General features: G+C 38.3%; 1 protein-coding gene across 3 annotated transcripts in view; it reads left to right on the top strand.

The window, feature by feature from the left end:
• The window catches only part of DIAPH2 (diaphanous related formin 2), a 238,918-nt gene that overhangs the window by 42,017 nt on the left and 184,050 nt on the right, over positions 1-12,851 (top strand). For all 3 annotated transcript variants that reach the window (XM_068151840.1, XM_068151839.1, XM_068151838.1), the window contains 5 exons: positions 696-814; positions 2,181-2,245; positions 3,996-4,100; positions 7,198-7,842; positions 11,705-11,819. In XM_068151840.1, coding sequence (XP_068007941.1) covers positions 696-814; positions 2,181-2,245; positions 3,996-4,100; positions 7,198-7,842; positions 11,705-11,819 — 1,049 coding nt within the window. The remainder of the gene's footprint in view (positions 1-695; positions 815-2,180; positions 2,246-3,995; positions 4,101-7,197; positions 7,843-11,704; positions 11,820-12,851) is intronic.

The raw sequence follows: 12,851 nt of genomic DNA, 5'->3' as shown, positions 1-12,851 counted from the left end.
TAGCAGTGTCAAAGTACCAGACAGAAAATACTATGTTAGGAAGTAATTTTTCTGTTGTAAGGGGGTGATAAAAAAATAATAAAGATATCTAAGTTGATAAAATTAAGAAGTAAAATATAACCTGATACATCTCCAATTTTTATAACTTTTCTTTGGTTTGAAGTATCATCAATTGAGGTCTGAGGGTTTCCCACTTTAAGAACTCAGTGGTATGTGAAAATGAGATGTAATACTTTGCTCTATACAGAATAATACTTTGGAGCATAGAATCTCCTATTCTTAGAGATTCCTGAGGCTGTTTTGTAGAGATGTGTATCAAGCAATTAGCTAGTAATTAACTCATTTGTAACTGAATACTGGTACTATTTCCAGGGATTGGATTAACTGTTGAGAATGTGCAAAATAATCCTTGCAGCAGTTAGTGAACATAATAAAGGCTTATTGATTATTGTCAGGTAAAGAATAAATGAGAAGTGCACAACATTTGGAGTCTTGAACTTCTGCATATTTTGTCCTGAGAAATTGGCAACAGTGTCTTACTAGCCAGAGTACCAATAAGTCATTTAACTTGATCCTTTTACTAATGATTGTGTATTTCACATCATTAGGCGTTAATGTCACCTCTTCTCCCCCCTCCATGTTGAGTAAATGGTTATTCATGTACTTATTATCTTGTAAAATGTGTTCTTTGTTAGACCTCAGTATTACAAGATAATAGAAGAGTGTGTATCACAGATAGTATTGCACTGCAGTGGAATGGACCCCGATTTTAAATGCAGAGGAAGAATGGATGTGGATTTTACTCATCTTGTTGGTTTGTATACTATAATTAGTTTTACTTTGTTTTACTGAAGTGCACTTCCCCCCACCCCATCTGGACTTAAATTGACTGTGTGCATTTTTTCAGTTTTCTGAAAATAGTTTTACTTGTGGAGAAGGCCAGATCAAATTCTGCAGTCTTTACTAAAATGACACTGCTTCTCCAGATTCATCCTGATTTCCATCTGAAACTGTTTTAATATCCAGAGTTTGCTTGTTCATAAACTCATTGAAGTCCAGGTCTGTCAAAAATACCAAATTTTAGTTACTGTTAATTGTTAGTGGATATATAATTATATGATTAATTCTAAGAACATTTTCTGTGATATTTTCCAAGTATCTGGGGTTACTTTAAGGCAAATTAATTAAAGCGTTGAGAGAGTATAGATATTCATGTCACATGGGAACGAAACAGATGAATAAATAATACATGATTTAAATGGCAGTTATCAGGATTTTTCAAGTGTCATTTTATGGTTTTCTTAAGATTGGAGTAGATTGTGTTCCTGAAATACAAGGGCATCTCTACAGTATTTATTTCATAGGGGGAAGTAGTTGCTTTTGAGAACCCTTTCATTTGGGAAAATCTTTTTTTGGTGATGTGACAAAAGGAACAAGAAAAGGATGCTGTGCTGAAAAGATATCCTGCGTATTTAAGGAATATGTCTGCATTTGCTGGTCACTTACGACTGTCAACATGATCAGCTGACCTTCCCATCACCTTGCTGTTTTCCCATTGACCTGCTGGTTTTAAAGATTACTTGGTCTCTCCCTGTCAGTTTTGAACTATAATAGTTGTAGTAGTTACTTGCACTTACCTCGGTTATAAAATGCTTAGAGATTTGCACTTCGTGAGAAGTCAGTATAAGTGCTTTGTACCACCTCTGAGGCAGGGAAGCTGCCCTTCATAATCTGTGCTTCACAGTCCATCCAAATTCTCCTGTCTACAAAATAATTTTACTGAAATAAATAAAAGCTTGGGTTTTGATCTGAATAGGAAGTGTTCTGATTTGAAACCTCAGAATTAACTATAACTTGATAACAGTGTAAAAATCTTCCCCCCCATATAGTAGTAGCTTCATGTAAAAGAGGAGAGCATATGATTTAGATGTCAGAGACAGAGCTATGGATGATTTTTCTTGAGGATGTTGTTGTCACCTTTTTTCCCCTTTTGTTTCCTTATTTGCAAAATTTGCCCATCAAAATAATTCACCCAGTGGTAAATGACAGCAACCTAGTAATTCCTTGTATTTGTTGTTTCATTTACATGGCCTCTGTGCCATCATGATGTAGTTGGAAGGCACCTCAGAACTCTGATACATTTTACCTGACTTCTGTGTGCTGTTTTACTTGAATTCTAGATTCATGTGTGGACAAAGCTAAAGTTGAAGAGAGTGAAAAGAAAGCAGCAGAATTTTCCAAAAAGGTGGGTCCTAATCATCGCTCTCTAAGTTTGTAAGGTATAGAACAGAAGCCTGACAGGGACACCATAGGCTTGTTTAACAGTAGAAATTTAGTGGAAACTGAGAAATAGTGTTTCTCACAGGCAGCGTGTTTTGTTTTCAATTAATAACTCTGTGGATTTGGGGGTTTTCTGTGACTTTGTGCAAGGCTAAGATTCCAGTTTATGCTGAGCTCAAAAGCAGAAGAGTATTGTTAGCTGTACATACCTTCAGCTGTATTCCTCTGCTGTAGATACCTGATAGGAAACATTCCACTTGTTGCTATTTTGTCCTGAAACACTTAGTCAGGGTTAAATAATTAAAGTGCAGGTATATGCTTAAAAAGGATAAAAATTGTGGGGAGAAGTTTATAACTCTTCATCTAGCTTTGTTTTAGAACTTGAAGAAATTTCTTGAAAAGCAGTGTCATTCAGTGTTTGGAAAAGTGTTGACTTTCTGGGTCCAGAGATGCTGACATTAAAATGCCACTTTATTTCCTTATAATGCCCATGGCTAATTACAATGTTCTGAGGATGATTAATTTATTTCCTCATTATTCACATCTAGGATTCTTACAGTGCATTTGGGAACCTTTTTTGACAGATACCTTCTTTTGGTCCAGTTCTTTTATCAGCATCTTGATAACTAAGTCTTATTTCAGTCATGGACAATTTATAGATACTGGAGAGGTTAGATAAATAAAATTACTTCTGTAGGAAGAATTCCAGGTCAATGTATTTCTCATAAGAAAAATTTTTGGGAATTTTTATAATTAAATTCATGCTTATCCTTCTGCTTTATCTCACTCTTCAGGTTAGTGCTGACAGTACCTTGCTAATACGTGTTTTCTCATGTTACTTAAATTCCTGTTTCCAAAATCATGTTAGTGGCTCAGTTTCAATCACACCACACCCTGTTGAAGGATATGGAATGTACTGCGTTAGCTGGAGTAGTGCTAAAGTTCATTTACATGTTACTGTATATTAAAACCATTCAAAATTTGGTCTGGTCTAAGAAGTCTTCTGCACACCAAAAGGCATGTTCTTGAACATGATGATTACAAATTCCAAGTGAAGCCTTAAATGAAGTTAATGTTACATGTGGATGCATTTTTTTAATGGGAACTATGGTGTCTGAACTTTATAGAAAACAAATTGTTGTGGTGCTTTCCTGGTGAGTTATCATGTACACTGCAGGTTGCACTCAACACGTGTTCTTCCTAGTGGTAGATTGGTTTCTTCTGTGGAAGAATGAACTGAGGAATCTTTGAAAGATGCTGCTAATCTCTTAAGCCTACCAAACAGCAGCAGGATGAAAATACACAGCACGTTTCTCACAATTGGGATGTAAACTGACCTTTCATTTCATGTGGAGATATCAAGCCTTAAGGGATCACTTCCTTTCTTGTGTTATTTTTAGGGCTGATAATGTTGAAGCTGCATGATTTTTGGATTTAAGGTCACTGCGTGAGATATATTGTTGAGTTTAGTTTGAGAAGCCTGAAGTGCTCTGTTGAGGTGGGGAGAAACCTGTTGAACATACAACAGTACTAAGCACCTGGGTCTGTGGTTCTGTGCCATGATTTATTGATTGAAGCTACCATGTGGCACTAGAAGAACACAGAAAACTGCATCTGCTCCTCTAGTTGTGATATTGTTGAAAGAATTCCTGAAAATACAGTATCTAGTGTGGACATACGTGAACAAACATTTCTGTCTTGGTTAATCATTACAGTTTGATGAAGAGTTCACAGCTCGACAAGAGGCACAAGCCGAACTTCAGAAACGAGAAGAGAAAATCAAAGAACTTGAAACAGAAATCAAACAGCTACGAACCCAGGTAATAAAACCAAGTCACAGTAAGTTCCATAGTTGAATATTTGTAGTTTTGTTTTTTAAGAATTGAAATCTCATTTCCCAGGAATGTATTGCCTCCTTGGAGTTTGAAATGTGTGTTACAAGAGTACTGATTTGTTTTTAAGACAGTATTATCTATTAAGGATAGTTAATGGGGGTAACCTTTTTTTCATATACTGATATAGTCAATATCTGTGACAGATACTTGCAGTATTGAGGGGGAAAAAAAAAATTGTTTGGCTATGAAAAATTTGAATCCAACCTGCATTTGTTTTCTTGAAGTAGTTATTTATGCTTTTAGCATTACTCCTGTACATTTTGCAGAAAGTCTTTGTTTCTGAAGGCTTTATATTCAAATTGCAGAGGTGGAAATGATGATAACTCTGCGTACACAACGCACGTACTTTTTAGCATGTGCTTGCAACTGATAATTCTTTTGATTATTTTTTTTTTTTCCTGGAGCTCTGGATATCAGACTGTAGCCCTTTATGCTATGAATATTGCACTAGCATTATACAGCTACCTAGGTAAATATTACAAAACCACAAGACCTTTTGGGGAGTGGAGGGTGGTACTTAATTTCAGCAGAGCTAATTTGACTTGCGTTTATTTCCTCATGAATTTTGCACAAGGGCACTAAAACTAGATCTCCAAGCCATCTATTCAGAATCACTAGTGAAGCAGAGAACAAGAAGCATTGCCTTTTGAGGCTTTACAAACATCCCTTGGGTTTCTTTGTATCTGGTTTGGTTGAGATGGAGTTAGTTGTCCCCATTGCATCTTTTGTAGTGCTGGGTTTTGTAGTGGTCGCTGGAAAGTGTGTTGATAACACACCACTTCTATTTTCCCTTTCCCTTGTCCGTCTAAGAAAGGGGGTACTAGAGCAGCTTTAGTGGGTGTCTGGCTCCAGCTATGGCCAGTCCAGTATATTATTTAATTTATTGACAGTGAGTTTGTTTTCAGACAGGTCTTTTATGCACTGTAGGAACCTACAGATACTATGGTTGGATTTTTTTTTTCCCCTCCTCTTTTTTATTTTTCTCCTCAGCAAGGCTTATTTCCTATTCCTTCAATGCTGGGCAAGTCTTCCTGTAGTCTCACTTCCTACTTGGATAATAAGAGGATGAATAACATGCAACATGCTATTAACTGGTTGCCCTCATCTTGCTTTCAGGATGATGTCCTACTGGCACAGTTGTCTGTGCTATAGGCTTACTAGAGCACTGGCCTTCTCATCTTAATGTAAGCACAGTGCATTGTGTTTAAACAGTTGGTTTGCTGTTCATTGGATCTTTTGCTATCAGAGCAAGTCATTCTTGTAACTTGTGGTGCCTTATGCTTTCTTACTCTGTTTCCACACAGAGGCACTTCTGTTCATGCTTCCTTCTTACCAGTGTTAGCATTGGGTACAAATATTTACGATACAGTGATACACTGAAATGTGACAGTTTAATTTTAATGAGTTCACCAATTGTTGCATTTCAGCAAGTTGTTTGTGGGCCAAAGCAGCACATGCCTTGTGGAAATTAAAAAATTATTTTTAGTCCAATTAACTATGAATACTGTTACATTGATTTTAACACAGCTCAGATTATCCAGACATTATGCACAATAACAGTACAATTTAAAGTGGCACACATTAGCTTTCTAATATCTCTCTTTTCTCCTACTGTTCTGTTCCCGATATAATACATAGTGGCATTTTCAGACTACCTCAGATTTTTTTTTATTTACTTTAACAAACTCTTTCTTCCTTTCTTGGAGTGAGTCAAGAGCAGGGCCACAAATGTGATCCAAGGGCTGGAACACCTCTGCTGTGAGGATAGGCTGAGCAAACTGGGTTTGTTCAGCTTAGAGAATACAAGACTCTGGGGAGGACGTTATAGCTGCCTTCCAATACCTGAAGGGACCCTACAGGAAGGCTGGAGAGGGACTTTTCATAGGGTGTTTAGGAATAGGACAAAGGGGAATGGTTTTAATCTGAGGGTGTAGGTTGAGACTTAGGAGAATTTCCTCAGTACAAGGGTGGTGAGACTCTGGAATAGGCTGCCCGGGGAGGTTGTAGATGCCTCTTCCCTGGGGGTGTTCAAGGTGAGGCTAGATGAAGCCTTGAGCAGCCAAGTCTAGTTGAGAGGCATCCTTACTGTGGCAGGGAGGTTGCAGTAGATCATTTCTAAGATCCCTTCCAGCCTAAGCCATTCTATCTTTTTTTTTTTTTTAAACTAGAAACAGTAAATAATTGTACAGGGAAATAGGATGGGAATCAGATTAAATGAACGTGGGCTACACTACATAATAATATTGTAATAAAAAATTAGAGGAAATCAAATATGAGCTCTTACGGCAGTTTGTGCATTGTTCCTGATGCTGCTTTTTAGTTGTCTTGAAGGACAAACACCTGAGGAATTGGTACTTGGCTAGAGGCTAGGATCATGCTCTCACTACAGAAACTTCTGTGATGGTTTAACATAGTGTGGTTTCTCTTCATTCTTTCTTTTACAGCTTGTTAGAATTGATACTGCAAATGTTTTTTGTCCCGTTGCTGCAGATACAACTTCAGGCAGATGTAGAAGTGTGATTCTTGTGGGTGTTTTCACCCCCCAAACAAGATGCAGCATAGCTATTAACAGCTGTGGTGCCATAACCTCTTGCACTGCACTATCTGCTTTGGCAATTTCTGTGGATAATTTTCAACAGACAGATTAGTGTTGCTAAATTTCTGTGTGGTGATTACCATCTCTGATGCCCCAGCTTGCCAGGATGTCCTAAGTGGGATAAATGTTTTGTGCATTGGTAAGAAATAAAATGCCGTTCTATTCACTTAAATGTTGCTGCTGCTATTAAATTTTCTTTAAAATGGAAACAATTTGTTTTTATAAAAACGCTAGGTTATTCAGTTTACTTGGCAGTTTTATGGTCCATGGTATAATCTATTGTTACTGCTTCTCATTTCAATAGGAGAGTGGTTGAATTCCTCACTTTCTTGAGATACAGTTGACTACAAGGCATCCAAGTTGATTCAACTTCATATTAAAAGTCCTTTCCACCCTGATAAAAAGAATTTGTCTTTTCTGTTTCAGGGGCCAAGCCTGACAGGTCAGCTGACAGAAGTAGCACCATTGCCTTCAACCCTACCAAGTGAGAATGCACCACCTCCTCCGCCGCCGCTGCCTGGTGGAGCAATACCTCCTCCGCCGCCGCTGCCTGGTGGAGCAATACCTCCTCCGCCGCCGCTGCCTGGTGGAGCAATACCTCCTCCGCCGCCGCTGCCTGGTGGAGCAATACCTCCTCCGCCGCCGCTACCTGGTGTAGCAATACCTCCTCCGCCTCCGCTACCTGGTGCAACAGCACCTCCTCCTCCACCGCTGCCCGGTGGAGCCATACCGCCACCACCTCCACTGCCCGGTGGAGCCATACCTCCTCCACCTCCGCTGCCTGGTGCAGCAGGATCACTTGCTCCTCCTCCTCCACCTCCGCTACCTGGCGGAGCAGTACCTCCTCCTCCACCTCCACTACCTGGCGGAGCAGTACCTCCTCCTCCACCTCCACTACCTGGCGGAGCGGTACCTCCTCCACCACCGCCTTTTGGTGGGCCTCCAATGCCACCAGCTCTTGGAGGTGCTCCTTTTGCTCCCTTCCTGGTGACACCTGCATTACCACATGGAATGAAGGAGAAGAAAAAGTATAATCTGGAAGTTGCAATGAAGAGAATCAACTGGTCAAAGGTATTACAAAGTTTGGCTTTATTCCCATTGTCCAAGAGTGGCATTTGAAGAGTAGGAAGGTTATGTGCTAGAATTTATATTAGATTGCTACTAGTACTTATGTTTGGGGATTTTTTTTTCCACTCTTTATACAAAACATAATTTACCATATACTGGAATGTATTTTGAAGTTAGGTTCTTTTTGGCAGGACTTTTTGTGTTTGATGTTTGACAATTGAGTATCCTGGGAAGTTAGCTTAGTTCCAGCACAAAGTTATTTTTAAGAAGTCTGTGGGTTGCACACTGAGTTAGAGGTTTCTTCCCATGAGGTTTTTCAGGGAATGTGTGCCAAACTCAGATTTCGTGTAATGACAGCAAGAGATGGCAGGAGGTAATTGCTGTGTTTAATTTCTCTTTTGGTCATGTCATGAGGGCAGGTCTGAGAAGTTATATGTGACTTCTCTGAGTGGAGCATGAGTGGGTGAATGCTCACTGAATTTTACAGTTGTGGAGAGAGTTGCTTGTGTTATTGATCTGTATCGTAGCAGGGTGTGATGGCCCAAAAGAAAACATGAGGAAAGCATTGTCTTAGGTGCAGTGAATGTGGATTAAAGCTTTGTGTCATTGAGTACATAGATCCAAACCATTAGGAGTAGTTCAAAAGCAATTTTCAGACATAGATAACAGCATGCTGTTTCATGCAGAAGAAGCCTGAGTTCATGGTGTCAAATGTAGCTGTAAGTTCAAAGAATGCTGGTATCTGTGCTGTAATGGTACTTACAGGTTATCCAAGATGTTTGTTGGTTGTTTGCAATTAATAATGTGCTAGGGCAGGGTTATGGCCACTGGGAGGAGCTATGCGACTGCTCAAGTGATATATTTGGGCACCATTAACATTCAATGAATGTGAGGTTTTTGCAGAATCTTAACATGGTTATAGTTAATCACATTTCATTTTTTTAAAACCACCTTTATCTATAAACATTTCCTTGAGCAGTAAATAATGAGCACACTCTCTGATTTGCAAACTAACCTGTAAGAGCAGTTATTAGTTATTACCTGCCTCCCTATAGAATGGGTTACTTTGTGACAAGGAAAGTCGTGCAACTCTTCAGGTGTGTCTTTACCTATGGTTTTTCTTTAAAATCCCTTTTTGACCACTGTAGCCACTGTACTTCCTGTTGAAAGGAAATAAATTTGGGGTACCATATAATTGCATCTGTTATCAAGACTAAACTATCATCATACCTTAAAGGCAGTTTGTGGCTGGCAGGTTTCTTCAGTGGTGTAAAATGTCATAGATAGGTTGAGGTTTGCTGTAGGAAAGAACACCTAGGTCACCAAATCATCAAGGCAAACCAGTGGAGCACCTTTATGTATTGGTTGCTATCTGGTTTGAGCTCAGCTTGGACTTCAGTGTAGTTTGGCTGCATATCAGCTACTAAGTTTTCAAGGCACTAACTCTTGGTACTACCACCTACTATCGGACACTTTTCTTGAAAAGTGTGCTCAGTCTCAGTAATGTGTTGGTACCAAGAATTTAGTAAAACCGAATTATTGATGAAAATAAGCTGTTAAGTGGCTACAGATGTTCATTGCTGACCATAAGATGCAATTTAGCATTGAACAATGCAATTGAAATCCCACTTGGAAGTAGTGCAGGGTTTTTTTCAGGATGTTTCACAGCTGGTAAAATGGTTGGGAAATTCATATGGGTGTAGATATATATTTTTTTCTGTGAAGTTGGATGTTAACATCTGGTTGGAGCTGGATGACATGAGATGTCAGATGTTGCTTCTGGGTGAAGTTGCTGTATCTTTTCATTATGAGGCTTCTGAAATGAATCACATCATTGCATAGCAGTGACAACCATTTGTTGACTGTTTTCACAATATTTCTAGGACATGGGATCATATGTCTATTGAGTTCTTATTTGGCTGATCTACCCGCTCTGAGACAATGGCATTTAGGTTTTAACTGTGTAAAGGTGGGTGGTCTTAGGGCAGTGTCACTGGTCTGTGTCTGGAAATCATGCTAGTTTTTCCCATGGGGTTTTTCAGGTGATAGAAGTTAAGTTATTTAGTAAATTTTCAGCTTTGTTGCTGAACATGTACTAGCAGCACTTGATGCAAAACTTTCAAGTAGTAGCAATGACAGAAGTTTGCTGCTGAAAGGGCAATAAGACTCTCTTGGGATATTTTGGAATAAGTGATCGTAATTACCTAATTACCTTTTTAAATAAAAAGCTGAGGTTTTGTCTTCCTCCTAAATCTTGAAATGGTGAATAGTGAAATGGCTCTTTGGAGTAACAAATAAGAGCAGGAGGAGAAAATTTTTTACACTACTGACAGTATAATTCTGTCTTGAAGTTGTTACTTATCTTGGACTTACCACTGCTTTGTCTGGTTAGGATAGTTTCTCTTCTACAGTTAATATACCTTTTTTATTTATTTAGGAAGGGAAGAATTCCTGCCATATCTGTAGCTTATGCTTTCTACACTCCAGTTGTCCTTGTTTAATAGTAGTTAAGTGACATCTGATTTTCAGAGTCAGTTGCACTAGTTTTGTAATCGTGAGACACATTTGGGCTACTATCCTGTAATCGTAAAGAAAAACAAGGGGTTTTCTTCGTTTATAGCACACATTTGGCATTGCAGGGAATTTCATTGTAATCAATTATGTTCATCTGTTTATAATTTATAAAGTGTACATCTGAACAGTGTATGACAATGGGAAGTAACTGCAGATGGACGCTTTGCTTAAGTGCTCTGGGAGCAATGCCAAAGATCTCCTGCATACTGATAAAGAGGAAGGTCTATTTGATTATCACTTGTAAGGAGGCATCCTTCTGGGATTAAAATCCTTACTGTTTAATTTAGTGTCTTTTGTAGCTTTTTTCACCATTGGTGTTGGAACAAGGTAGTTTTTGTAAATGTCTTACCTGCAGTTGATGGGAAAGCAGCTACACATGAACAGATTGATCATAATGGTGAGAAGTGAAGGACAGATGTGCTGCAGTGAATTCCTGGTGAGGCTTATGAATGCAGCAGTGATAAACTTCCTGCATATTATTTCAAAGTTAAATAGCCCTTGAAAATTCATTAGCTTTTAAACAAACTTGTAAACAAGAACTGGTAAGAACATAGGAAGTGGAAGAAGATCATAGCTTGAAAGCAAAATAGCTGTTCTGAATCACACCTGAAGAATAAAACTGTCTTTCAGTGTTGATATTGCAGAGTGCTTTTTTAAAGTATAGTCATTATCACAAGAGGTGCTGCCATGAAATCTGTGTTTACATTTGGAAAATGGAAACTATTTAAAAAAAAAAGATGATATTAAGTATAAAATAAGCTCTGATATTTAAAAAGACCATTCTTCCTACAGATTTAATATTGAGTTACTGAAAGGTCTGGATTGGCATATCATTTGCAAATAATTCCATATTCTGGCAGTGTATGAAGGACTATTCTAGACTTCTTAAGCAGTAGTGATGTACATCAGTGCTGAAGAATTTGGGAACTGTCTAGAACATAATCAAGGGAAGTTACAAATCTTTCAAGGCCAGATGCTTATGTTATTATCAAGACTTTTTGAAAGACTTGTTGAATGGGACAAATGCAGTAAAAATCACTGTGCAAATAGAGAGAAGTTCATCTGATAGCATTTTGTTCAGGAAGCATCTAAATCATAGAGTTGTTTCCATTGCATAAGACCTTCAAGATAGTCCAGCCATCAGAAGAGAGCCATCTCTTGGGGAACCGAAGTCCTGGAACATACCTTAATTGAAATCAGTCCAATTGTCACAAAAGTCTGGTAGCATTTGCTTTAACATGACTATTGAAGTTACTAGCTATTAACTTTGGAGCTGCCATTCTTGTTGCAGGTTGACCCACAGAAGATAACAGAAAACAGCTTTTGGGTAAAAGCTGACGAAGATAAATTTGAAAACCCAGAACTGTTTGCAAAATTGGCAGTTACCTTTGGAACACAAATGAAAGGTATGTGGTTTATAAAGATTTTCCCCCCTTTGTATTATCCTTTTATTAAGTGTAGAACTGTGCAGTGACAGGCTCTTTTATGCTTTGTGCAATAGCAAGGAAGCAGGGAAATGGTAACAAACATAGTTTATTATTAAGCGTAGCATTCTAACAGAGTTGCTCCTCCCTCACTTTGCAGCATGAGGGGAGGAACCTTTGGTAATAATACCTCTGAAGAGCAGGGTATGATGCGGATAGATGTGGACTTTTTTTGAGATGAAATTATAATTAAATTTAAATTCTAGTCCTAAAATCATGCTCATCTGCATTAATATTCCTAGCCACAGGAACTGTGAGATGTCAGGTTCTTTTAGATGTTCTGTGCGTGGAGGCTTTGTTTTGGAACAAAACCTTACTTGCCATATCGCTCTGCTAAATCAAAATGTAGAATGCAGCGACTACAAAATGCAGTTGAAACATAAAATCACAATTTATAACATGTCCACTGTCATGGTGCTCAAATATGTTCTTTTCAGAGTTCTTCTGTGTTCTTCGATTTGGTTTAATGTTAATTATTTTTTTTTTGATGTGTTGAATACTATATGCAGCTCTCTGTAGAAAAAAGAGAAGTCTTTAAATATATGCCTTTAATTAGCGTTTAAATTTCCATTGTACAATGTAAGAAGCGTTCTCCCTCCCCCAAGTTACGTGCAGTGTAACTGCATTGTTACTGTCAATAGTGCATGATGTAACTTAGTTTTCAAAGGGGTGAATGTGTGAGTGCACTCTCTTGAAAGCGTTTGCGTAATACTATGGGAGAGCATTGGGTAGTCTACCGATTTTTCTTGGAACACAGTGTGAAATGAGTCTGTTTGACTGCTAGAAAGAACAATACGATGAGAATAATAACTGCTGGAGCTTTGCAGAGTGTAACTTGAGCTGTTCACTATGTCATGTAAATAGCTCTTCTGCTATTTGTTTTAGCTGACAAGAAATCTTTATTTTCTCAAACACTTAATTCCTTCAGTAGGTGACAAGATAATATTTATCCCT

The sequence above is a fragment of the Melanerpes formicivorus genome, unplaced genomic scaffold (assembly GCF_026170545.1).
Source record: "Melanerpes formicivorus ecotype bairdi unplaced genomic scaffold, bMelFor1.0.p_v2 SCAF_22, whole genome shotgun sequence".
Lineage (NCBI taxonomy): Eukaryota > Metazoa > Chordata > Aves > Piciformes > Picidae > Melanerpes > Melanerpes formicivorus.
Note: the sequence above shows the minus strand (reverse complement) of the source record. Positions and strands in the feature narration are given on the sequence as shown.